We start from the raw sequence: 27,512 nt of genomic DNA on the forward strand, positions 1-27,512 counted from the left end.
TTGTTTCCTGAATATAATCAATCAATAAATTTGTACTGTTAAAAAAAATAGTCGTAATATTCGGTTTTAGGTTTAAAAAATAGGCTTTTTAATATTGTCACAAAAATGAAGTCCTTATTTCACCAAACAATTATATTGTAATGCTCAAAATTAAAGATGTTGTATCACAATAAAAAAGTTGTAATGTCATGGAAATAAAGTCGGAAAGTTGCAAAAAATTGTTAGGAGAAAAAAGACATAATGTCATGACTATAAAGTTGTTATGTTAGAAAAATTAAAGTGGTTGCAGAAAACGATATGTTTTAATGATGTGACAATAACGATATGAAGTAGTATAACAAGAAAAATGTCGTAATGTGATGAACATATATTTGTAATGTTACAAAAATGAAGCATTGTATCGCAAGTAAATACTATTACCTGTTATGAAATAAATTTTTCATTAAAATTTAATGTCAGAACACTTAAGTCATAATTTTACAACGATGCAATGGAAAAAATTTGTATTGTCATGATAATAAAATTGTAATGTGACAAAAATTAAGCCGTGGGGAAAAAAGTTGTGGCGTTATGAAAATAAAGTTGTAACGTTACAAAAAATAAGTGATATCACGAGAAAAAAGTTGCATCGATATTATTGATTTTATCACAATAAAAATGCCATTGTGCTTTTCAGAACAAAGTCTAAGGGTAACTTTGCAATACATTACATACAAACGTTGCCAGTTCATCGCTGCTTGGTTGTTGGCATGACTGCCGACACGTCCTTCTTGCTCACCCAGTCCCCAGCGCGAGCATCGCCAGCCAGGGCGAGTTGGCTCCCCTGCCCAAAGTCTAATTGCGAAAGGCTGATGCCAACAAGAAAATGAGGAGTCCAATACTCCTTTTTGATAAATTGTGTTCTTTCAAATTTAACCACATAGTGTTTTTTATGAATTTAAATCATTTATTGGCAGCTGACCTAAGTCAATGTTAAGTCAACGCTTGACTTAACATTTTTGTAGCAACTGTAAAATAGGGCCCGAGAACAAAAAGGTTAAGAAGCCCTGCATTAAAACACACAGGAGGCCAGCACACTATTTGTCAGGTTTTGCCTCCACATGCACCAATTGAAAGTGTCAGTGCTGACGTCATCCCAGCCCTTATTTATCTGTTTTGTTTTTTTTAAACACACAGACGGCTGGATTATAAGATCAAGAATTTGGGTTAGCTCCGTGGATGTCAGGCTGAAAATTGGTGTAAGTAATATTAGGCTTTGTTTGTGCAGCTGTCTTTGCAGCAGCCCTAATGTGACATTGCCCTCAGCCTAATTAAAATGATGCTACACTAATTCCTACATTTACTTTGCTATTGTTTTTGGTGAAACTACCAACTTTTGTTCTATTGAAATGGGTGCATTTTTTTGGTTTATTGTATTCCTCATACACATTGGATGTAAAGGACACACCGAAAATATGGCTGTTCATAAGAGGGCTGCTTGTAACAGTGACCCATCCATCCATCCATCCATTTTCTACCGCTTGTCTCTTTCGGGGTCAATATATGAATATAAATTTATAATGATTTGCCTCATGATTGGCTTTACAATTGATTACTATTTTTTCACACATAATGTAATAAGAAAATTTCGATTTTACAGTAAAAAACTGGCAGTCAAGTCGCTAGACTTTTACTTTTACCGAAATGTAGTTGTTTCTTTTACAGCACATTAAAAAAACAATGGTACCCGGTTTGAAAAAAATTAGGTGATTGAGAAACCATTTTTTTACCATAACATTTTGTGTTTTTTTACAATATATTATTGCGAATGTGTTACGTGTATAGGAGGAAGGAGACGGCACAGACAGGAGGAACATCGTATTAACTCTGTTTATTAACACTATATCAACAATATATGAAGTGTGTGTAGTGTGACTATGTGTGTGAATTAACTGTAGTGTGTTACTGGTAGTGTTAACGAGAGGCGCGGAAGTCCAATAGGGGCGAGGCAGGCTCATAGGTCCGTGAGAACAGACAGGAAGTCGGGGGCGATAGCGAGGCGTCAAAAGTCAGTGTCCAGGCAGGAGGTCGAGATCCAAGAGGCAGTCAGGTAAGCAGAGGGAACGCGGGGAGACGAGACACGCAGCTTGTGACGCGGGAACGGAGGTCTGCTGTTGGATAGAAAAGGAGGAAACCAGACAAGTGAAGTGAATTATATTTATATAGCACTTTTTCTCTGGTGACTCAAAGCGCTTTACATAGTGAAACCCAATATCTATGTTACATTCAAACCAGTGTGGGCGGCACTCGAAGCAGGTGGGTAAAGTGTCTTGCCCAAGGACACAACGGCAGTGACTAGGATGGCAGAAGCGGGAATCAAACCTGCAACCTTCAAGTTGCTGGCACGGCCACTCTACCAACCGAGCTAAACCGCCCCACAAGTGAAACACGGCGGGGGGGAAGAAACACAGAGAGAGTATGCATAGAGCTTGATTACGAGTCCTTACTGTACAAAACAGAAAACTACATTCAGGCCTGTAATGGCAGGTTTCATCATCAGCTTCATGTGTGTTGATTGCCGTCGATTGATTGTGCGCTCTCGGAGGAGCGTCCAGCGCAGCGCACAGATGAATGTGCACTGACTGATGTGTTTAATCTTAATATCTTATTTTAATGTATTCTGTAAACCTCCCAATGAATTTTCCCTAATACAGGGGTTGCTCAAATGGGGGTACTTGAAGGTATGCCAAGGGGTACATGAGATTTTTTTTAAATATTCTAAAAATAGCAACAATTTAAAAATCCTTTATAATAAATATATTTATTGAATAATACTTCAACAAAATATGAATTTAAGTTCATAAACTGTGAACAGAAATGCAACAATGCAGTATTCAGTGTTGACAGCTAGATTTTTTGTGGACATGTTCCATAAATATTGATGTTAAAGATTTCTTTTTTCGTAAAGAAATGTTTAGAATGAAGTTCATGAATCCAGATGGATCTCTATTACAATCCCCAAAGAGGGCACTTTAAGTTGATGATTACTTCTATGTGTAGAAATCTTTATTTATAATTGAATCACTTGTTTATTTTAACATTTTTCAAGTTTTTAGTTATCTTTATATCTTTTTTTCCAAATAGTACAAGAACGACCACTACAAATGAGCAATATTCATACAATTTAATAAATCAGAAACTGATAACATAGTGCTGTATTTTACTTCTTTATCTCTTTTTTTCAACCAAAAGTGCTGTGCTCTGATTAAGGGGTACTTGAATTTAAAAAATGTTCACGGGGGTACGTCACTGAAAAAATGTTGAGAACCACTGGTCTAGTGTACCCCAGTCGCCAGGCCTCATGAACTTTAAACAAAAGGGCTGCCACATGGTCACAGGTTTGTCCTAACCTGTACAATATATATATATATGTGTGTATATATATATATATATATATATATATATATATATATATATATATATATATATATATATATATATATATATATATATATAATTTTATATAAGAGTCACAATCCCAGGGGGGGGGGGGGGGATTTGCCCACATTTGCGGTCCTCTCCAAGGTTTCTCATCGTCATCATTGTCACTGTCACCGACGTCCCACTGAGGTGAGTTTTTCCTCGCCCTCGTGTGGGCTCTACCGAGAATGTCGTTGTGGTTTGTGCAGTCCTTTGAGACACTTGTGATTTAGGGCTATATAGATAAACATTGATTGATTGATTGATTGATTGATTGTCAAATTGATACTTTGATAGCATGTCAATACCAAGTCTGGCAAAAAGTTACCAGTGTCTTTTACTAACAACGTTTTTTGGTCTAACGAGACCACTGAATCCTCAGACAGGTCTATTAGTTGTTGTTGACTCATAACTTCCTCTGTCGTACTTAATAAGAACGTTAGCTTGATAGAAAATGTACTTGTGTTGCATTCCCCCGAAATAACAAAAAAATAATTGAGAACTGTTGCAATTAGACGCCATCCATCCATTTTCTACCGCTTATTCCCTTTTTATGACAGCCCAAGGCTTGAATTCATGGAGAACTACTTAATATCGTATCTCAGGGAGCATAACTAATCTTAATCCAATCTTAAATTAAAAGAATATAAAAAAAAGATTACTCTTGACACCAGGAGGCTCTAATCTTTTGATCCGGGGCCTGTGTGTGTGTGTGTGTGTGTATATATATATATATATATATATATATATATATATATATATATATATATATATATATATATATATATATATATATATATACATTTTCTACTACTTATTCCCTTTGGGGTCGCAGGGGTCTCTGGCGCCTATCTCAGCTACAATCGGGCGGAAGGCGGGATACACCCTGGACAAGTCGCCATCTCATCGCAGGCAATTAGACTCGACTAAAGCCAAAGAAATCAACAATCTTCTTGTTGCTATGAGGAAGAGCCATCAGTGTCACGTGATCGACTAATAGCCAACCAAAACTAGCAAATGCAGTGGTAGTACTTGTTCCTATATTTTGACTTACGCACGTACTCTACAAGCAAGTTGCTGTTGGAAAAAAAACATTAACACTCATAATTATTAATCCACAGCTTTAGTGAGTGGATATAAATAGTTTACTTGAATTATTGTGTTTCTGTTTGAGCAAGTCCAGCGGACTTTGTACCTTCCAGTCAACAATTAGGGCTCTGGTGGAATACAAGTAGGCGATTGGTCACTGCAGTGCTGGCGGGGCTTTGTAAAAGTTCTTGAACAGAAAAAGCCTATCGTCGAGTCCATTGGTATTGTTTTATGCAACTTACAGCGCGCGATCGATCACGCAAATGGTGCCGACAACAAAAAAGTACCGAGTAACCATGCGTCTCGGTGAAAGTTAGGCGGAACATTTGCGTGATTCTGTCCGCCAGTCAGCGCTTGTTGGGCGGAGCGCACTCCACTGTCAGGCAGCCACCAACTTAGCTTCTTGTTAGCATCGCCTGAGCTACAAGATGAGCTTTTCACGCGAAATAAAACGTAAGTATTGGCTCTCTTTATGTGATTTTTGTACCCTTAACTTATGATGATCGCCGATCGCTGGTGGTCGCTGTTGTTTAAAGTGCTCCAGAAGGCGAAGTACAAAGCCCAGAACAGCAGCAACATAAGAGAGGAGGCTAACATCTGCAATCAGCTTGGAGAGCTGCTATCAAGAAACGGTAAATGTTTTTTTTTGTAACCCCACATTCCAGTAAAATATTTGAGACAAGTCCTAGTTGTTAGATTTAAGTAGTCAGAATATTCACTCATCTTCCCAATTTTGCTGTACTGTTAACCCATGACGTAATGTCATATAACTATTTCCTTTAAGGCCCCGTTAACATTAAGCCGGATAAGGTTATCCAGGGTAAATCCCACCTAACCTTATCCACGTCCACACACAACAATATCGCCGTTTAAGACAACACGGCCTAATACGCATGCGCGGAAAATGCGCACGTCATAGTCCCCAGTCTCCAGTGTTGCTTTGTGTGCAAGTTCTTAAAGGCCTACTGAAACCCACTACAACCCACCACACAGTCCATCCATCCATCCATCATCTTCCGCTTATCCGAGGTCGGGTCGCGGGGGCAGCAGCCTAAGCAGGGAAGCCCAGACTTTCCTCTCCCCAGCCACTTTGTCTAGCTCTTCCCGGGGGATCCCGAGGCGTTCCCAGGCCAGCCAGGAGACATACTCTTCCCAATGTGTCCTGGGTCTTCCCCGTGGCCTCTTACCGGTTGGACGTGCCCTAAACACATCCCTAGGGAGGCGTTCGGGTGGCATCCTGACCAGATGCTCGAGCCACCTCATCTGGCTCCTCTCGATAGATAGGGTGAGAAGCTCTGCCATCCGGGAGGAACTCAAAGTAAAGCCGCTGCCCCTCCACCACACAGTCTGATGGTTTATATATCAATGATGAAGTATTAACGTTGCAACACATGCCAATACGGCCTTTTTAGTTTACTAAATTACAATTTTAGATTTCCCAGGAGTTTCGACTTCGAAACGTTGTGTAATGATGACGTGTACGCAAGACGTCACAGGTTTTTAGGAAGTATGAGCGCTGCGCACACACACAGCTAAAAGTCGTCTGCTTTAACGGCATAATTAGACAGTATTTTGGAGATCTGTGTTACTGAATCATTTGCAATTTGTTCAATTAATATTGGAGTAGAAAGATGGAGTTGAGAAGCTTTAGCCTTTAGCCACACAAACACACGGTGATTCCTTGTGTAAAATTCCTGGAGGTGAAACTTTCCTATGGGTCAGAGCGCGGTCAAGCCAACATGGATCCCCTACCAAATGTCAACCAGCAGGTTTCGGTGAGAAAATTGTGGTTAAAAAGTCAGTTCTTACCGGAGAAAAGCTGAGCTTGTGCCCTCCATAGCCGTCGACTCCCCTGAGACACCCGTGGAGACACCCTTCTGACTATCAGGTACTATATAACTCACTAAAACACTAAAAACACAATAGAAAGATAAGGAATTTCCCAGAATTATCCTAGTAAATGTGTCTAAAAACATCAGAATCCGTCCCAATGCAATCGTGTTTTTTTTTTTTTTGTAGTCCTTTGCTATCGATGAGGTGGCGACTTGTCCAGGGTGTACCCCGCCTTCCGCCCGATAGTAGCTGAGATAGGCGCCAGTGCCCCCCGCGACCCCGAAAGGGAATAAGCGGTAGAAAATGGATGGATGGATGCTATCAATATCTTCAGCCACGAATCTTTCATCCTCGCTCAAATTAGTGGGGAAAAAGTCATTTTCTCGGTCCGAATAGCACTTTTAGTTGGAGGCTCCCATTAAAAACAATGTGAATATGTGAGGAGCCATCACACGGGTGACGTCATCGTCTGCGACTTCCGGTAGAAGCAGGGCATTTCTCTTAGCACCGAAAGTTGCAAACTTTATCGTGGATGTTCTCTACTAAATACTTTCAGCAAAAATATGGCATTATCGCGAAATGATCAAGTATGACACATAGAATGGACCTGCTATCCCCGTTTAAATAGGAAAATCTCATTTCAGTAGGGCTTTAAATGTAACTTATCTGCAGAGCTGGGTAGAGTAGCCAGATATTGTACTCAAGTAAGATTACTGTTACTTTAGAGATGTATTACTCAAGTAAAAGTAAGGAGTAGTCACTCAAATATTTACTTGAGTAAAAGTAAAAAGTATGCTGTGAAAAAAACTACTCAAGTACTGAGTAACTGATGAGTAACCTGTTCGTTTAATGATGACAGCAACAAGTAATGCACAAAAACGTAAAAATAGCAAAGAACAAATTCAGAGCCAGGAATATCTCTTAAACAACTAAAACAATAATATACATTAAAGAATTTATACTGTATTTGGTTTTAGACTGTATTGAAAAAAAAAATAGAAAATGCATTTTTACCTTTGCAAGCTCATTATACCATTGGCTAAGTTTTATATTCATAAATGTAAGTTTCTCAATACCCGACCTGTTTTTTGTGCCTTTAAAAAAGATTTAGAACTCTACATTAAAACACTCTACCTCTAACAACCAAAAAGCTGTGAAAACGATGATGCTGTGTTCCAAATTTAAGTTATTTACTGAGATTGAGTGAGCCTACGGCTTTGCACTTTGTTTATTTCATATATATATATTTTTTTGCATTCTATTTTAGTTACTTTGAATTTACAACCCACTGGCGATGTTTTGTATGGTTTTTGTACTTACTTTGATTATTATGTTCAACTGTTTGTAATTGTTGAAATTTATAAATAAAGGTTTATAAAAAAAAAAGTGTGCAGTTAATCATGTGAGCGCCTGGCTCAGTTTGATTGGTGAAACGGAGTCAAACATCACTAGTGAATGCATTTGATTGGTGAAACAGAGTCAAACGTCACCAGTGACTGCATTTGATTGGTGAAACACAGGCATGTGATAGATCCTATTTTGAAGGTCTGTCTGACGAAACCAAACAAAAGCGTGCATTAACAGATCGATAAAAATCAGTGGCGAGTAGCGAGCTGAATGTAGGAAAATGGAGCGGAGTAAAAGTAGCGTTACTTCTATATAAATATACTCAAGTAAAAGTATTTTGCATTAAAACTTCTCTTCGAAGTACAATTTATCCCACAAGTTACTCAAGTAGATGAAACGGAGTAAATGTAGCGCGTTAAAGTACCAATGATTGTCACACACACACTAGATGTGGTGAAATTATTCTCTGTATTTGACCCATCACCCTTGATCACCCCCTGGGAGGTGAGTGGAGCAGTAGGGCAGCAGCGGTTACTACCCACCTCTGCTTATCTGAACAATATCCAGTGTTGTGGTGTTTCATTTAACTGGAATCTAGTGTCCTGTGGCGCCCTATTGTTGTGAATCACACCTTAGCCATCATAAATGAATCAAATCTTTATTAGACACGCAAACAATGTGATAAAGAACATTTTACATCAATCAAACGAGGGATCTAGATATCTGGTCAGGACACTCCTTACTCTTTTGCCTTCACCTTCATTGTCCATTAGTTTTTGATGACTTTATATACACTGGCCAGGTATTACAAAGCACACGCTACCTTTTTAAAAATTTTTTTTATCACATCCATGGAACTCGCATTCTTGTTGACTCTCCTTCGACAAATGGACAAAGTTTTCCGCTAAGTAGAATCACAACTGACCTGGCCATTCGAAAGTTCTATTGCCGTCTGAGAAGTGTTGTATCCGAAATAGCTGCAATCGCTTTCTCCTAAGGTATTCATGTGCGATTTTCAAAAGCGTCGGTCCAGACTGTAGGAGAAACACAAGCGGGTCTCGATGACTCGCCTTCATATTTCCAGTGGTTACCTACGAGTCACAAAACGGCTTCATTATGAAGCTGACTGTGGCGCGTTCTTTCTGATGTCACTTCCTGTGTGGGGCGCGGTCTTTCTGGCATCACTTCCTCTCCGAACTCAGTTTGTTAACGATCAATGAGTCCATACAAGGCTAAGAGCCGGAGATTCAATAAATACACAGCCCGTGTAAAAAATTTGTCCGAGCAGGGGAACCTTAAACGATAGTTTAGTGTTACTAAAACAGGGCTTAGGCTAGATAATTATTAGTTTAAGGGGTTATCCGGCTTAGTGTAGACATAGCCTAAAGCTACAGTGTCACATCATTGAATATTTGCTGCATATTATTGAAATATAAACAGTGTTGGTAGAAAGTTTCAATGGGAGTAAATTGTAATTACGTGCTGTAAAGCGTGTTTAGAACCTGCTCTATAGCAGAAACTTGCCCCTGCAACAAAAGTTATCTGATTTTAAATAAGCCCCACAACATGGTATGGGCTGAAAAAACGACTAAAAACCATTAAAATTACCAGAAACTTAATTATCAGACCCAGTTACTGAAGCGAAAGCGCTCATAGTTTCGTGGTAAAGTTCCTGCAATAAAAAAGGAATCTAAAGGGCCTATAAAAGCACAATTTGATAAATTGTTATCACTATGAAATGGTGGGCTCTACGACAAATACATGAGAACAGTGCTCTTTCAAACTTTTTTCACCAAGTGCCAACTCTGCTAAAATGTCTAGTTTGACCGCACGAACCACTATCAAAATAATTTTAAATAATAATGTATAATAATATATTATACATCCCATAGGCCTACTTTGATGGCAAGTCCATGTCAACAGTAAAATTACCGCCACATTTCGTTCAGCATAACTTCATGTTGCATTCAACCTGAAGCACTGCATTCTCTTCCATCTACGCACATCACCATCTTTCAGTACAGAGAGCAATTCTATGACCCAATCCACGTTATGCAAAAACCACATTACGCATACAGCATATGACCTTCTACCATGTCAATACACGAAGTAGAAAATCATTACATGTAATGCATTATATTGTGCCAAGCAAATACCACCCCATATGTGTTTGATGAACATACCGTACCAGAAACCGAAATTAGCCTTTCTAATGTTGGAACACATTTCCCCAGCGTATCAGCATATTGACAACAAAAAAGGCACAGACACTACCCATGTCCACATAGGTTTTATTTGTCGAAAATATACTTTTCCCTGTCAGTTAGATGACACATCGACATACAGGCTAACGGGCATATATTTCCCCCCGTTAGCCTGTATGTTGATGTGTCATTGACTGGGCTAGCATGCTAAGCATTCTTAGACTGTATTGGAAAATATAGTTCACATACAAAATGTCCATTTCCATTTATTACAAGTAATAAGAAAACATAAATGCCTGACTTGCCTATTAAGGAGGAAATTAGCAAGTTTGGCGTCTAATGAAAAAATCTTCTTCGCCTTCAGTCGTCTCCATCTTTCAAAGGCATCACGGATACAAATCTTTGTTTTGGTCCTGGCTTTGTCATGAATAAGTTTAAAATCCTAACGATGCCTTTTAGATTTTCTAAGGTCTGACATGTTTAGTAACTTTACCAGTGGCAGTAGCTCGACAAAGAGGGCGGTGCGTAACTGGCAACCTGGATGTGACACAGTCACAGACTTTTTAATTGGTCAAACGGTGGAGAGCGGGGCATTGAAATGAAAACAATAACAATATTTCGGGGCTGTAAATCTAATTTTGAAATGAGCATATCCCGGCTGAACTATTGTTATCAGTTATAAAGGTATTTGAAAATAACATGATTTATTAATGCCTTTTGACATATCAGGGCCATTTAATGATGACTTGACATTAAATTATTACTTATGGCACGTTTAAATTAGATTTGCTTATACTTGCAGAAACCAAAAGTCAGGACATCTTCCAGAAAATTGCATTCCTTTTGCAAACCTTTAACTGTTGTTCTGTTTTGATTATTTGCCTATACAATAGGCGATTATGAAGCCGCCATTGAGGAGCACCAGCAAGAGTTGGCCCTCTCTGAAGTGGTAAATGATGTGATTGGACGAGCTGTGGCCAATCGTAAGATAGGAGAGTGCTATGCAGAGCTGGGAAATATTGAAGCGGCCTTGAAAGTGAGTTGATCTGTTTTGAAACTGCACATTAAATACAAATAGTGTTAGCATTTTGTTTGTTTGTGTTTGTCCAGCATCAGCATCGTCACCTGGACCTGGCCCGCTCTGTTAAAGATCATGCCGAGGAGCAGAGAGCGCTCGCCACTATCGGCCGAACCTACCTCTTCCGCTATGAGTCAGACCAGTCGAGAAAAAGTCTTGAACAAGCGGAAGATGCCTTCAGGAGGAGCTTGGCCATTGTGGACGATCTTTTAGGTGTGTTTCTTTTTTTTTTCCAGGGACTTTTTTATTTTAAACTGACGCTCACTTTTTGTCTGTTAAAGGGACGGTGCCACAGCGAGAAATTAATGAGATGAAGGCTCGACTTTTCCTCAATCTCGGTTTGGTTTGCGACCACCTGGGGGAGCCCAAGCGCTGCAGCGAGTTCATTCGACGCAGTGTCTTCATCGCAGAGTAAGAAGTGTCCCAATACTTTGTATAATATTCATCCATCCATCCATTTGCTACCGTTTGTCCCTTTTTGGGGGTGCTGGAGCCTATCTCAGCGGCATTCGGGCGGAAGGCAGTGTACACCTGACAAGTCGCCACCTCATCACAGGGCCAACACCGATAGACGGACTACATTCACACTAACAGTCACACACTAGGGCCAATTTAGTGTTGCCCATCAACCTATCCTCAAGTGCATGTCTTTGGAGGTGAGGGAAGAAGCCAGATTACCCGGAGGGAACCCACGCAGTGTAGGGGGAGAACATGCAAACGCCACACAGAAAGATCCCGAGCCCAGGATTGAACCCTGGACTACTCAGAATCTTCGTATTGTGAGACACACGTACTAACCCCTGTGCCACCTATTGTGGTCAACAGGGGAGAACGTTCAGCAATGTCCAAAACACATGAAATACTATGAAAACACAACTTTTTAAACCACTGTTAGGCCCTCCTAGTAGATATGAATACAAACAGTCATGGTCAAAAGTTTACATACACTTGTGAAGAACATAATGTCATGGCTATCTTGAATTTCCACAAATTTCTACAACTCTTATTTTTTTGAGTGAGTGATTGGAGCCCATAATTGTTGGTCACCAAAAACATTCGTGAAGTTTGGTTCTTTTATGAATTTATTATGGGTCTACTGAAAATGTGACCAAATCTGCTGGGTCAAAAATATACATACAGCAACATACATTATCAATTTTGGTGATGTGGAAAAGTTACAATCAAATCAAATTAGCTTCATGGGATGGCCTCTTAACTTCATGGGAGTGATTATGATTGACGACACCTGTTGACTTAAATAGGACTCATTTGATGCAGTCATTAAACTCAGTTACAAACGCAACAATGGGAAAGTCAAAGGAACTCTGTACAGATCTGAAAAAACGATTCATTGACTTGAACAAGTCAGGAAAGTCACATGTAGCCATTTCAAAGCAGCTTAAGGTCCCAAGAGTAACTGTGCTGACAATTGTTCGTAAGTATAAAGATCATGGCACAGTTTTGTCACTGCCACGATCAGGAAGAAAACGCAAGCTATCACGTGCTGCTGAGAGAAAATCGGTCAGACGAATCAAGAGTCAACCGAGAACCACCAAAAAGCAGGTCTGCAATGAATTGGAAGCTGTTGGAACACAGATGTCAGTGTCCACAGTCAAGCGTGTTTTGCATCGCCATGGACTGAGAGGCTATCATGCAAGAAGGAAGCCCTTGCTCCAGAAGTGACACCTTAAGGCTAGTCTTAAGTTTGCTGCTGATCACACGGACAAAGATAAGACCTTCTAAAGGAAAATTCTGTGGTCAGATGAAACAAAAATTGAGCTGTTTGGCCACAATACCAAGCAATATGTTTGGAACACCATCCTACTGTCAAGCATGGTGGTGGTGGTATTATGCTCTGGGCCTGTATTGCTGCCAATTCAACTGGTGCTTTACAGAGAGAACATGGGACAATGAAAAAGGAGGATTACCTCCAAATTCTCCAGGACAACCTAAAATCATCAGCCTTGAGGTTGGGTCTGGGGCGTAGTGGGTGCTCCAACAGGACAATGACCCCAATCACATGTCCATAGTGGTAAACGAATGGCTAAATCAGGCTAGAATTAAACTTTTAGAATGGCCTCCCCAAAATCCTGTCTTAAACCCCATTCTGAACATGTGGACAATGCTGAAAAAACAAGTCCATGTCAGAAAACCAACAAATTTAGCTGAACTGCACCAATGTTGTCAAGAGAAGTGGTCAAAAATTCAACCAGAAGCTTGCCAGAAGCCTGTGAATGGCTACCAAAGGTGTCTTATTGCATTGAAACTTGCCAATAGACATATAACCAAATATTAACATTGCTGTATGTATACTTTTGACTCGGCAGATTTGGTCACATTTTCACTAGACCCATAATAAAATTCATGAAAGAACCAAACTTCATGAACGTTTTTTTGTGACCAACAAGTATGTGCTCCAATCACTCTATCACAAAAAATAAGAGTTGTAAAAAAATTTGGAAACTCAAGACAGCCATGACATTATGTTCTTTACAAGTGTATGTAAACTTTTGAACCACGACTGTAGATGCCACGTCTAGGCTTCTCAGGCACGACAACTCGACCGCCATCTTGAGTAAGGTTTCGTCAGACTGGTCACTCTGCATCTGACTGGCACCAATATTTTAGTCATTGATAGACCTTCCTCTCAGTTGACTAATGCAGTAAATAAACACGGCTTCCCCCTACTCAAGACGGCGTCCACATTGACGCGCCGTTCTAATGGACAACAGGCTCTGAGGCTGGATGCTATGTATTCATATCTATAAGGCTTATTTCATAGTAGCATGCTAACTTCCTTTTTCATCGTACTTCTGTTTTGTTTTCCCTGTATTGCACATGTTTTGGGGGTTTTTGTGTGTTTTTGATGCTCTTGCGCATTTTGGATGTTGCTTTGTGTTTGCCGCTGGCAGCCACAACATTTTTTATTCATTTATTAAGCCCGAAAAGTTCTTTTTTTCTTAAATTTTTTAAACATTTTCTGTTTTTTTCCTGTAAAATATTAACAACTTCACTAGTAGTGGCAAGCACAGTTAACATTTTGACTGATGCGTTTAATACCGCAGGGTTTTCACAGTATTTCGTGTGTAAAACCGACACAAACTGAAGCGACTGAGGAAACGCCTGCTTCCATCCACTTGCATAATGAAACCCATAGGAAATAATTAAATATGCTTTTCAAATTTTCTTGTACTCTGACAATATTTTCGGTATATTAGATGGAAGATTTACCTGACATGCGAATGCAGCTGAGATAGGCTCCAGCTCCCCCTGCGACCACGAAAGGGACAAGTGGTAGAAAATGGTTGGCTGGATGGATGTTTCGACTCTCATCTGCAGTCTTCTTCAGAAGGGTCACCTGACCACTGTGTGAAGAAGACTGCAGATGACAGTTGAAACATGTCAGGTAAAAATTCCATCTAATATATCAAAAATATTGTACATACAAGAAAATTGGAAAAGTATATGAATAAGAAGACAGTTAATTTTTTTTGAGCAATGATTAAATATGTCTGGGGGGGTTACACTGTGGATATCTCCAGTCATGCACTTTAGTGGTGCTTCACAAAACTTAATGCAATGTATCAGATAGTCAATCGATAAGTCAGATAGGCAATGTAAAGTTGCAACATCTATATAAATACATTTTTTAAATGATTATTTATCAGTCCCACCAGGATGTCACGATTGTGTCAATTCACGCAAATTCAACCAATCGGCTTTGTAAATTTGACCAATGCAACTTGCCCGTACACTTTGGCCAATGTGCGTAATTTTTGCCTCATCTCTGAGTGGCAATCAAACGCACACGTTTACACTTTTTTCAAAATGTATGTTTGTTTCTTGTGTAGATGAACAGCAGGAAAAGCAACGGGTAACCATGTATCAACTCTTTGTATTTGATCATACTTCTGTGTAGTTCAAACCTACAGTTCCTTCCTGTTCCTGTCTACAGTGCTAAACCTTCTGGTTAATGTAGCATCCATCCATCAATCCCTTTTCTACCGCTTATCCCTTCCGGGTTTGCGGGGGGTGCTGGAGCCTACCTCAGCTACAATCGGGCGGAAGGCGGGGTACACCCTGTATAAGTTGCCACCTCATTGCAGGGCCAACACAGACAACATTCACACTCACATTCACATATAAGCATTTATTTCCTAGTTTACATGCGTTTACGTTTATTTAGATTTTATTTATTCTGGATAAGGCAATTGAGAACATATTATTTGCAATGCTGACCTAACAAAGAGGCAGCATTTGCATGACATAGATGTAGAAGTGTGATGTTACTCTCTTAACACCTCCTTTACCAACACAAATGTGTGCTACAAATGTCTCTCAACAATTCACAAATGCTCTTAATATGTGGGGATGAATGTGTTGGAAAATAAATGAATGTTTAGGAAATATTACCAATTTTTCCCCAAGAAAATGTGTTAGTTAAGGTTGTGTCTCTCCGGCGGAGATCGGTGTAACTCAGCCTGTCGCCATCACGTCTCCACCTCGTCGCTGCCACTACATAGCCTGGGGGGGCAATAGACTACAGACTGTGGCGAAGTAGGCCGGCTTTCTCGCATGAAGAAGCCTAAAATTTTTGCTTGGGTTTTCCGCTCCATTTGCTGAATGGCGATATATGATATATATCTCAGTATTTTTTCCATAAACTAAAAGCAAAACAGTCCTGGTTACCTGATAATAAGTATGCCATGCTGACATTTGTTCAACTCATCATGCTTAATTTATTACAGCATTTGGGAAGCCTGTAGTTGATTTTTATTATGTAAATATTATATTTTTATCAACATGTGATAGCAGGGAGCCTGCCATTTAAAATGAGACTAATACATTACTAATGATTAATGTAATTATAGCTGAATGAAATAGTAGAATAGCAATAGGAGTAACTATTCATCCCTGAACACCATGGAGTTCATGTAAGCTTTATGATGCACTTACATTATTATATCAACTATCAGAGACAGCTTCAGGAAACTCTTCATTTAACGTAATGTTGTTTTTTGCTGCTTCAACACAGCTCAATCAACACAGAAAAAGGTAAAGTAAAGTTACAGACAGAAAGAGCTTTTCTGTCTGTAACACACACGCACGTGCACACACACACACCGCAAAATGAGCAAATGTTATGCTAAAAGCTAATCAGCCTTCACCTCAATGACTGCAAGCGAGCTGAGCTGCCGTTTGTTTCTAGAACGTCAACAGGCTCATAGTGGTGTTATTAGTAGTTGCCTGGGAGGTGTTTATTATAATTTGGGGAGAGTCTGGTGATGATGCTTACCTGCTAAATACCTATCTGCTCATCACGATGCTGGAGCACTGACTCAATGCGCTCTGAATACGCACTGCTGATTGGCTGTTATCGCTCTGAATACGCACTGCTGGGCGCTTGTGCCTATCTCAGCTACATTCGGGCGGAAGGCGGGGTTTACACTGGACAAGTCCCCACCTCATCGCAGGTCCAACACAGATAGACAGCCAATAGCTCTAAATTAAACACAACACAAAAAGTACACTTTTGGGCCTTATTTTCCCTGTAATGGTAGGTTGAATCTTAAAATGGTCTACTGTACAGCATTTGCCTTCTTTTCCTTGATGTTCATTCTTTACCTCACAGGAAGAGCACGCTGCTGGAAGATCTTTACCGCGCCAACTTCAATCTCGGTAACATCTTCTTCCGCAACGGCCAGCACTCCAATGCGGTGCGTTGCCTGGAGCAGGCTAAAGAGTGTGCACGGAAGATGAAAGATAAGTTCACCGAGAGCGAGTGCTTCCATTGCATTGGCAAGGTGAGGACTCAGGATGCGGTGGGGATAAAATGTGGGCTGAAATTATTATTAATTTTATTGTTTCACCCACAGGTTCAGCTTTCTTTGGGTGATTTTGTGGCTGCGAGACGCTCTCTTAAGAAAGCTCTATTGTTGGGTTCCCAACAGCCGGTGGACAGACAGGCCGTGAAGAAAGCCTTTAAATACGGTGAAATACCCCACTTATTTACCCTCCATTGTATAACAGACAGTACTGAAGAAATGTCTTTGTCACCATTGTTGTTGCAATACAGTCGTCCCTCATTTATTGCTGTTAATTGTTAAAAAACGTTTACAACCTCCTAAATACATTCTCCCACACTATGAGAGCCATCAAGACATGAAAAAACACCCTCTAGTCACCTTTACGCTCTTTTTAATCCAATATAGTAATGCCGCCTCAGGCTGAGCCATACAGTGGTTACAGCGCTCTCTAAATTGGTTTGGTCTCCTCTAGTGGCCAATACTACTGTAGTATTGATATTTTTGGCAATTTTAATGCTTGAAAATGCTTTATTTAGGACACTAAAATTCGTAAAATATTTTTTAAAACATCAACAATGTCATTAAAGGCCTACTGAAATGAGATATTCTTATTTAAACGGGGGTAGCAGGTCCATTCTACGTGTCAAATTTGATCATTTTGCGATATTGCCATATTTTTGCTGAAAGGGTTTAGTAGAGAACATCGACGATAAAGTTCGCAACATTTAGTGGCTAATAAAAAAAGCCTTGCCTTTACCGGAAGTAGCAGACAATGATGTCACCCGTGTGAGGGCTCCTCACATCCTCACATTGTTTATAATGGGCGCCTCCAACAAAAAGAGCTATTCGGACCGAGAAAACGACAAATTCCCAATTCATTTGAGCGAGGATGAGAGATTCGTGGCTGAGGATATTGATAGCGAAGGACTAAAATAAAAAAATAAATAAAAAAATTAAAAAATCAATCAATCAATCAATGTTTATTTATATAGCCCCAAATCACAAATGTCTCAAAGGACTGCACAAATCATTACGACTACAACATCCTCGGAAGAACCCACAAAAGGGCAAGGAAAACTCACACCCAGTGGGCAGGGAGAATTCACATTCAGTGGGACGCCAGTGACAATGCTGACTATGAGAAACCTTGGAGAGGACCTCAGATGTGGGCAACCCCCCCCCTCTAGGGGACCGAAAGCAATGGATGTCGAGCGGGTCTAACATGATACTGTGAAAGTTCAATCCATAGTGGCTCCAAGACAGCAGTGAGAGTCCCGTCCACAGGAAACCATCTCAAGCGGATCAGCAGCGTAGAGATGTCCCCAACCGATACAGGCGAGCGGTCCATCCTGGGTCCCGACGAGCGGTCCATCCTGGGTCTCGACTCTGGACAGTCAGTACTTCATCCATGGTCATCGGACCGGACCCCCTCCACAAGGGAGGGGGGGACATAGGAGAAAGAAAAGAAGCGGCAGATCAACTGGTCTAAAAAGGAGGTCTATTTAAAGGCTAGAGTATACAGATGAGTTTTAAGATGAGACTTAAACGCTTCTACTGAGGTAGCATCTCGAACTGTTACCGGGAGGGCATTCCAGAGTACTGGAGCCCGAACGGAAAACGCTCTATAGCCCGCAGACTTTTTTTGAGCTCTAGGAATCACTAATAAGCCGGAGTCTTTTGAACGCAGATTTCTTGCCGGGACATACGGTACAATACAATCGGCAAGATAGGCTGGAGCTAGACCGTGTAGTATTTTATATGTAAGTAGTAAAACCTTAAAGTCACATCTTAAGTGCACAGGAAGCCAGTGCAGGTGAGCCAGTACAGGCGTAATATGATCAAACTTTCTTGTTCTTGTCAAAAGTCTAGCAGCCGCATTTTGTACCAACTGTAATCTTTTAATGCTAGACATGGGGAGACCCGAAAATAATACGTTACAGTAATCGAGACGAGACGTAACAAACGCATGGATAATGATCTCAGCGTCTTTAGTGGACAGAATGGAGCGAATTTTAGCGATATTACGGAGATGAAAGAAGGCCGTTTTAGTAACGCTTTTAATGTGTGACTCAAAGGAGAGAGTTGGGTCGAAGATAATACCCAGATTTTTTACAGAGTCACCTTGTTTTATGATTTGGTTGTCAAATGTTAAAGTTGTATTATTAAATAGAGGTCGGTGTCTAGCAGGACCGATAATCAGCATTTCCGTTTTTTTGGGCATTAAGTTGCAAAAAGTTAGCGGACATCCATTGTTTAATTTCATTAAGACACGCTTCCAACTGACTACAGTCCGGCGTGTTGGTCAGCTTTAGGGGCATGTAAAGTTGGGTGTCATCAGCATAACAGTGAAAGCTAATACCGTATTTGCGTATGACGTCACCTAGCGGCAGCATGTAGATGCTGAAGAGTACAGGGCCAAGGACCGAACCCTGAGGAACTCCACACGTTACCTTAACAACACAAAAAAGGCGATTGCATTGTGAGCGATTCAGATGTTTTTAGACACATTTACTGGGATAATTCTGGGAAATCCCTTATCTTTCTATTGTGTTACTAGTGTTTTAGTGAGTTGAATAGTACCCGATAGTCGTAGGGGTGTGTCCACTGGTGGGTTGACTCCAGTGTTTGAGTGAAGTCACGGCAGCTGCATGGACGGCGCAAGCTCCGCAGATCTCCGGTAAGAGGCGACTTTTTACAACAATTTTCTCACCGAAACCTGCCGGTTGACAAGTGGTTGGGATCCATGTTCGCTTGACCGCTCTGATGCATAGAAAAGCTTCACTTCCGGGAATTTTAAGCAAGGAAACACCGTGTTTTTGTGGCTAAAGGCTAAAGCATCCCACCTCCATCTTTCTACTTTGACTTCTCTATTATTAATTGAACAAATTGCAAAAGATTCAGCAACACAGATGTCCAGAATACTGTGTAAATGCGCGATGAAAAGAGACGACTTTTAGCCGCAAGTGGTGCTGCGCTAATATGTCCCCTCCAACTCGAGATGTCACACGTACGCGTCATCATACGCGTCATCAAGAAACTCCGTGGGAAATTTAAAATTGTGATTTAGTAAACCGGCCGTATTGCCGTGTGTTGCAATGTTAATATTTCATCATTGATATATAAACTATCAGACTGCGTGGTCGGTAGTAGTGGGTTTCAGTAGGCCTTTAAGCTGCAATATTTGAGGCGGTATGTGGCAAAGAATGACTAATGACCGCAATATTAATTGTATCTAGAAGCAATTGAGACAAAATGGAGTTCACTACTTGACTGATTCCACCAGAGGCGCTGTTGATTCAATCTCAACTCATCTGCAGAAGAACATGACATATGTCCTGTATATTGTCTGTACTCAACTACAAAGGGTACATGGCATTTATTAGATGTAAGGTGTTTGTAAAGGTATGGCAGATCTTTATGTGCGCAAAATAAAACATAAAAAAATATGAATATAATAACTTACATACATACATATTTTATATGTAATTAATACAAACTAATTAATACTGATTTCTATGAAGAAATAACACACATAATTAAGATTTTATTAAATAGTACAGTTCATACAGTAATATATGACAAATGATTGGTAACTTGCATTTAAAACAATATTAATTAGGGCTATCAAATTTAACCATGCATGTGATCATTCACAAAAAATATTTGCATTAATCATGTATCAACACAGATTATTTACCCAATTTATTTTCCTCATATTTTATATATATTTATTCAAAATACACCCCAAATGTTACAAATTTTGAGAAAATGAATTACGTATATTTAGAAAAACTAAAAACTGTTTTCTTTATGACATTCTCACACTGGAATTGCACTTGTGTCAAAAAATTTGAGGTATTTTTAAAAATCATATACATTGTTAGATACAAGTAATTTACTGTTAATAATCATAATTAATTGCAATTTTTAAAAGTGTTGTTGATCTGATTAAAAAAAATCACTAATAATAAAAACTACAAGACTAACTTCTATGGTTTTTAAACTCCTGTTATTCTGGGAGGCAGGACTGTTCCATCAGTGCCACAGTGATGTAAATGCTGTGAAAAGATTCCCATATTTTCACCTTTATTCAGATCCTTGCCATGATTTCATGAGCCATTCCTTTTCCCATGCATCTCCCCTTCATTTTGTATTGCTTGTGTAATCCTGCAATCTGCATCTGTCTTATTATTTACTGTCATTTAAATTAATCGAGCGCCTTGTGGCCTAAGAACTTTTCCAGTGAGTTTATTGCATTAATGTTTTTTTAAATCCCTTCTTAATATATAGCCGACCAAGGCTGTAAGTTAGAAGAGGAGTTGGGAGAGGATCAGTGCAGGGCTTCCCATGAGGCCGTAGGTCTGGCGGAGCAACTTGGCGATCTCTACTGTAAGGTCGGCTGCTTCCATAAAGCTCTGGATGCATATCAAGCGCAGGTGATTTTTTTTCAGTTAATTACATTTAAATGCAATCTATGAATGGATATTTTACTTTTTTTGTGCCGTTTATCCATCCGGATTAGTTTGCAGGCGCTGAGGCGTTAGGGAAGCCCGCACGCGAGCTGGCGGTCATCCACGTGTCTCTGGCCGCGACCTTCACTGATCTGCGGCGGCACGGTGAAGCTGTGCAGCACTACAAACAGGAGCTGGCATTACGGCAGGGCAGCCCGGCCGAGGTAATCCGATTTACAGTATCAGATGTGTGGAAAAACACCATGTGTCATTCGCATCTATGATTTATGGTGGTGTGTGCGTGTCAGGAATGCAGCACCTGGCTGAACATCGCAGCGGCCCAGGAGGAAAGCGGTGTTGCCTTTGAGGACCAGGACAGCAGCTTCGGTGCTGCCCTTCGTTGTGCTCAAGCACATGGGCAGGCCCGACTGCAAGTAAGTAGACATACAGTTCAAAATAGTGCGCTTGAAGGGAGGGGCGTCTCTCTCTCTCTCTCTCTCTCTCTCTCTCTCTCTCTCTCTCTCTCTCTCGCTCCCTCTCTGAATGCGCTGCATATCTGTTGCCATGCCGTGTTGAGCAGAAAATTGCTCTAAAAGGTTAATTATGTCTTCTTATTCATATACTTCTTCAAATGTTCTTGTAAGCAGACTATATTTTAGATATATTAGATAAAATCTTTACCTGACATGTTTCAACTGTCATCTGCAGTCTTCGTCACCTGACCACTTTGACGTGTTGCCTTTCAGCTGTTCTAATAGGCGTGGCCAACCAGGCAGACCTGTCAAGTCTACCTGGTTGGCTCCACCCACCACCCAACCGCCGCTTGATGGTTAACGTAGGAGGGAGTCCCAGGTGTGCAATAGCACGGATGCTCCCTCATCCCGATTGATGGTTTCCTTGGGCCGCTTCTTTAGTTCGATCGCCTCTTAATCCATCATTTGAATTTGTTACTTTTTGTCCCGATTATTTTGACGTCGTCCAAGTCCATGCTGTGGTTTTTTATTTTGCAATGATCTGATATGGCTAATTTAAAGATTTGTTGTTCGGATTTTTGTTTGAATCTTCTTGTAAACCCCCCAGTTGTCTCTTTTAAGCATCCTTTCTGATGTTCTTTCTTCCTTGTGTTTTATGTCCTCCCCTGTTTCTCCGATGTATGTTTTTTTGAATGATTTCGTAAATTACATTGCATTTCTCGTCTTGTTCTATTTTGTCTTTTGGACGTACAAGTAACTGTCTTGTTTTTGTGTGAGGTTTAACTGTTATGTTTATTTTGTTTTTTTTCATGAGCCGCTGTACTGGTTCTGTTATCCCTCTAATGTACGGTAAGGTTATGACCTTTGTTCTTTATTTAAAGTTTTTCTTTGGGTTTTTTCTTTGTTCTCTTTTCCTTGTTTTTTACTTGTTATTCCCCTTTTTTGATGACCCAGGTTGGATATTGGCAGTTTTTGAGTGCATTTTTGATTTATTTTTTTGTATTTTGTTCTTCTGTTAGGATGTTGGCCCGTTCATAGAGTGTTCTTACGACTGATAGTTTGTGTGCTGTGGGATGTCCGGAGGTCCAAAATAGATATTGGTCGGTGTGTGTCGGTTTTTGAGGAACAGCAATGTTTTGACTGCCGTCATGTTTGCGGTAGATTTTCATGTCCAAAAAAGTTATGGTCCCGTTCATTTCCTCTTCATGTGTGAATTTGATGTTTCCAGTCTTGTCCATACTGTTGAGGTGGTCTGTAAGATCATATGTGTGTCCCACTTATTTTCTCCAAAATGTCATCCACGTATCTTCTCCAGAAGGTGGGTCTGCAGTGTATGGGTGCTGTGTTGATGGCGGCGGTTTCCAGGTCTTCCATGAAGAAACTCCCATTGAAAGCCCTCTTTTTGTTTGTATAGTATTCCTTTGTATTGGAAGTATGTGGATTTTGCAACAAAACTTAATAATATGTATATGTCTTCTGGTGTGAGGTTTGTTCTTGCTTTTAGAGAGTCCTGTGTTTTGTAATGCGTTTATTGACGATGTGCAGGGTGACATCTACTGGGGTTTTAGTGATGTGAAATAAACATTTCATCTGGTTGCAATTTTATTGTGTTGTTTTGAATTTTGGCAGTGGTATTCTGTGAGGCCAAGGAGGGGTTTTATTATTTTAACAAGCGCTTTTGATAAATGATTTCTAACGGAGCCTATACTGTCTACTATTGGGCGTAGTGCGGTATCTTTTTTGTGAATCTTGGGGGTACTGTATATTCTTGGGGTGATATTTGCTGTGGGTATTAAAAATTCATATTGATCGTGTGTTATTTTTTTGTTTTAGACTAATGGTTTGAGGAGGGTCTTGAGCCTTTTTTTTATTTTCTTCTGTGGGATCTTTTTTCACTATCTCATGTGTGTTGATATCTTTCAGCCCTGTTTTAATTTATTTTTCAAATGCATCTTTGTCCATTATTACTGTTCTCCCTTTGTCTGCTGGTATGATGGTGATGGTTTAATCTATTTTGAGTGTAATGATAGCTTGTCTTTCCTTTTGTTGTCATGTTGCTTTTTGGGAGTTTTGCCATTTTTAATATCCCTGCTACTTGCGTAGTTCCGCCTTTTTTCCCTGCTCGGTTATTTTCTGACACGCCAGGTCTGTACCTAAAATTAAATCTTCTTTACGCACCTTGTTCTCTGCGATGGCGAAATTTAAACCTCGTCCGAATACACTCATTTCTGTTTCAATGACCGCGCATCGCGAGAGGTTGCGCACCCACTTTTTGTTTGTGTACGTGTGTGTCTCCTTTTCCCTTTTTCTGTCGATAAGCTTACAGTATTTGATTTATAACCAGGTAGACTTGACCGGACTGCCTGGTTGGCTGTGCCTATAAGAACAGCTGAAAGGCAACAACATGTTGCATTGGTCAGGTGACCCTTCTGAAGAAGACTGCAGATGACAGTCTAAACATGTCAGGTAAAGTTTACATCTAATATACCGAAAATATTTTTTGATTACAAGATCATTTGAAAAATGAGCAGAAAATTGCTGTACAGAGGAGTGGTAATATTGTGGATAAGTGGTCCCCAACGGCCGCGGCTCGATTGATACTGGGCCGCAGAAGAATTTTTTATAAAAATGTTTAAATTTTTTTTTTTTCTATTACATCAACACAAAAACACAAGATACACTTACAATTTGTGCCCCAACCCAAAAAACCTCCCTTTTCATGCCAAAAAAGCAAGCTAAGTGTAATTTATTACCCATGCTGCCATGGCAACAACCAGGGGCCTACTCTTCCATCTGCTGAGGAATAAATAAAACATTTCTGCGGCCTCCCCTAACATATTTCAAACATTTGGAGCTGTTTTTGGATTTATTTATAATACAGATGGAGTTTTTATGCTTTTTTTAATGAACATGCAACAGAGGTGCACTTTCTTTTACTGTATGTACATCCGCATGCATCTAATAAACACATTTTGTGGGGCGGTATAGCTCTGTTGGTAGAGCGGCCGTGCCAGCAACTTGAGGGTTGCAGGTTCGATCCCCGCTTCCGCCATCCTAGTCACTGCCGTTGTGTTCTTGGGCAAGACACTTTACCCACCTGCTCCCAGTGCCACCCACAGTGGTTTAAATGTAAAAATTAGATATTGGGTTTCACTATGTAAAGCGCTTTGAGTCACTAGAGAAAAAGCGCTATATAAGTATAATTAACTTCAATTCACTTAATTTTGTTAACATAGAAAAAGGGGTCTCAAACCTGTTTTTTTTGTGGGCCACATTGCATTTATGACTGCCTTCAGAAGGTTAATTTCAACAGTAAATAATATTTAAATATATGAAGATTTGCTTAATGATATTGTTACATAATTGCCTAGGGATCTGATTTATATACTGTGGGGCAAAAAAGTATTTAGTCAGCTACCGATTGTGCAAGTTCTCCCACTTAAAATGATGACATAGGTCTGTAATTTTCATCATAGGTACACTTCAACTGTGAGAGACAGAATGTGAAAAATAAATCCAGGAATTCACATTGTAGGAATTTTAAAGAATTTATTTGTAAATTATGGTAGAAAATATGTATTTGGTCAACCATTTAAAGCTCTCATTGACGGAAGAAGGTTTTGACTCAAAATCTCACGATACATGGCCCCATTCATTCTTTCCTTAACACGGATCAATCATCCTGTCCCCTTAGCAGAAAAACAGCCCCAACACATGATGTTTCCACCCCCATGCTTCACAGTAGGTATGGTGTTCTTGGGATGCAACTCAGTATTCTTCTTCCTCCAAACACGACAAGTTGAGTTTATACCAAAAAGTTCTGTTTTGGTTTCATCTGACCACTTGACATTCTCCCAATCCTCTGCTGTATCATCCATGTATCCATTTTGGTATAAACTCAACTCGTCGTGTTTGGAGGAAGAAGAATACTGAGTTGCATCCCAAGAACACCACACCTACTGTGAAGCATGAGGGTGGAAACATCATGCTTTGGGGCTGTTTTTCTGCTAAGGGGACAGGACGATTGATCTGTGTTAAGGAAAAAATGAATGGGGCCATGTATCGTGAGATTTTGAGCCAAAACCTCCTTCCATCAGTGAGAGTTTTGAATGGTTGACCAAATACTTATTTTTCACCATAATTCACAAATAAATTCTTTAAAATTCCTACAATGTGAATTCCTGGATTTTTTTTCACATTCTGTCTCTCACAGTTGAAGTGTACCTATGATGAAAATTACAGACCTCTGTCATCATTTTAAGTGGGAGAACTTGCACAATCGGTGGCTGACTAAATACTTTTTGCCCCACTGTATACTGTTTATGTACACTATTTGATTTATTTATTTAATTTATATATTTATTTGACAGGCACAGTACATATAAACATTGCCACCCTATGTTAAAGTACATGAGGTTTCTGGCCACAGGCAAAGTTGCAACTCTCATCCCTAGTTAGGCTTTTAAAAAAAAAAGTTAAGAAATGTGAGAATCACACACAAAAGGATTAAAACAAGTATTAGAAATACACAGTAAAAATAATTGGCCCCATTTGTCCATATTACATCCAGTTCTAGTGCACATACTTCTGATTTTCCTTAAGCTACTTTTTCAGTTTTGTGGAGAAACGTTCAATGTCCAACTGTGACTTTAGCTCCAGTGGCAAAGAGTTCCCACGAAATGTGAAGCCTTCACTGAGAACTCGGACTGACCCAAAGTTGTCTGGCACCTTTTCACTAACCGCAAGCTCGAGTCTGCAAATCTTCACTACCGTACTCTTGTATTTCTTTAGACATTCCATCAGGGGCTATTCCGTTAAGACATTTATAATAGCTTTTAAAAGGAGAAATGTATACAATTATCAAAAGTCGTCCTGTTATACTTTTTTGGTAATATGGCAGTGATGATGCTTCAATGGTTTTCGATCAAAACAACAGAGGCTTCACTACAGATTTGTGGCCTGTCCCTAGACGATGTCACACATGGTAAGACATATGGGATAAAATAACTGCATGCATGTAAACTTCAGCAATGTGAACAGATAAACAAGGTCTAACCAGCCTAAAACAATTTGTTTATTTGTATGGTCTTTGTCATTTTTTTCATATGACCATCAAATTTCAGCTTAGGGTTCAAAATAACACCCAATTATTTAAATTCCTTCACCTGCTGTATTTTATTTTGATTGTAGTTGAACTCATATATCAGAAGAAAATGTCTAATTGATAGTATGGGCAGGATCCTTTATATAGCAGACTACAAATATGTGTCAACTAATATATAAAGACACACATTTATAGGGGCTTCACGGTGGAAGAGGGGTTAGTGCGTCTGCCTCACAATACAAAGGTCCTGCAGTCCTGGGTTCAAATCCAGGCTCTGGATCTTTCCGTGTGGAGTTTGCATGTTCTCCCCGTGAATGCGTGGGTTCCCTCCGGGTACTCCGGCTTAGGGCTAGGGCTTGGCCCTAGTGTGTGAATGTGAGTGTGAGTGTTGTCTGTCTATCTGTGTTGGCCCTGCGATGAGGTGGCGACTTGTCCAGGGTGTACCCCGCCTTCCGCCCGATTGTAGCTGAGATAGGCACCAGCGCCCCCCGCGACCCCGAAAGGGAATAAGCGGTAGAAAATGGATGGATGGATGAACTGAATTTCATTTAATGATTGTTTCTTCAGAGAGAAACACATTGAGACTGTTTTGTTATATTTCAAAGTTAAACAGTTATTTTGAACCCATGTTGATACTTCAGATAACTCTTTAAAATCTCTGAAGCCT

General features: G+C 40.0%; 1 protein-coding gene across 2 annotated transcripts in view; it reads left to right on the forward strand.

Moving 5' to 3' along the window:
• Positions 1 to 4,693: 4,693 nt before the first annotated feature.
• The window catches only part of tonsl (tonsoku-like, DNA repair protein), a 55,469-nt gene continuing 32,650 nt past the window's right edge, over positions 4,694 to 27,512 (forward strand). The window contains exons 1-10 of one of the 2 annotated variants that reach the window (XM_061895919.1): positions 4,694 to 5,001; positions 5,085 to 5,180; positions 10,826 to 10,968; positions 11,043 to 11,223; positions 11,292 to 11,421; positions 16,643 to 16,814; positions 16,887 to 17,001; positions 21,108 to 21,253; positions 21,340 to 21,492; positions 21,577 to 21,702. In XM_061895919.1, coding sequence (XP_061751903.1) covers positions 4,977 to 5,001; positions 5,085 to 5,180; positions 10,826 to 10,968; positions 11,043 to 11,223; positions 11,292 to 11,421; positions 16,643 to 16,814; positions 16,887 to 17,001; positions 21,108 to 21,253; positions 21,340 to 21,492; positions 21,577 to 21,702 — 1,287 coding nt within the window. In that variant the 5' untranslated portion in view covers positions 4,694 to 4,976. The remainder of the gene's footprint in view (positions 5,002 to 5,084; positions 5,181 to 10,825; positions 10,969 to 11,042; positions 11,224 to 11,291; positions 11,422 to 16,642; positions 16,815 to 16,886; positions 17,002 to 21,107; positions 21,254 to 21,339; positions 21,493 to 21,576; positions 21,703 to 27,512) is intronic. The other variant, XM_061895920.1, reaches the window with a different exon arrangement.

This window comes from Nerophis ophidion, linkage group LG03 (assembly GCF_033978795.1).
Source record: "Nerophis ophidion isolate RoL-2023_Sa linkage group LG03, RoL_Noph_v1.0, whole genome shotgun sequence".
In the NCBI taxonomy this organism is placed as follows: Eukaryota; Metazoa; Chordata; class Actinopteri; order Syngnathiformes; family Syngnathidae; genus Nerophis; species Nerophis ophidion.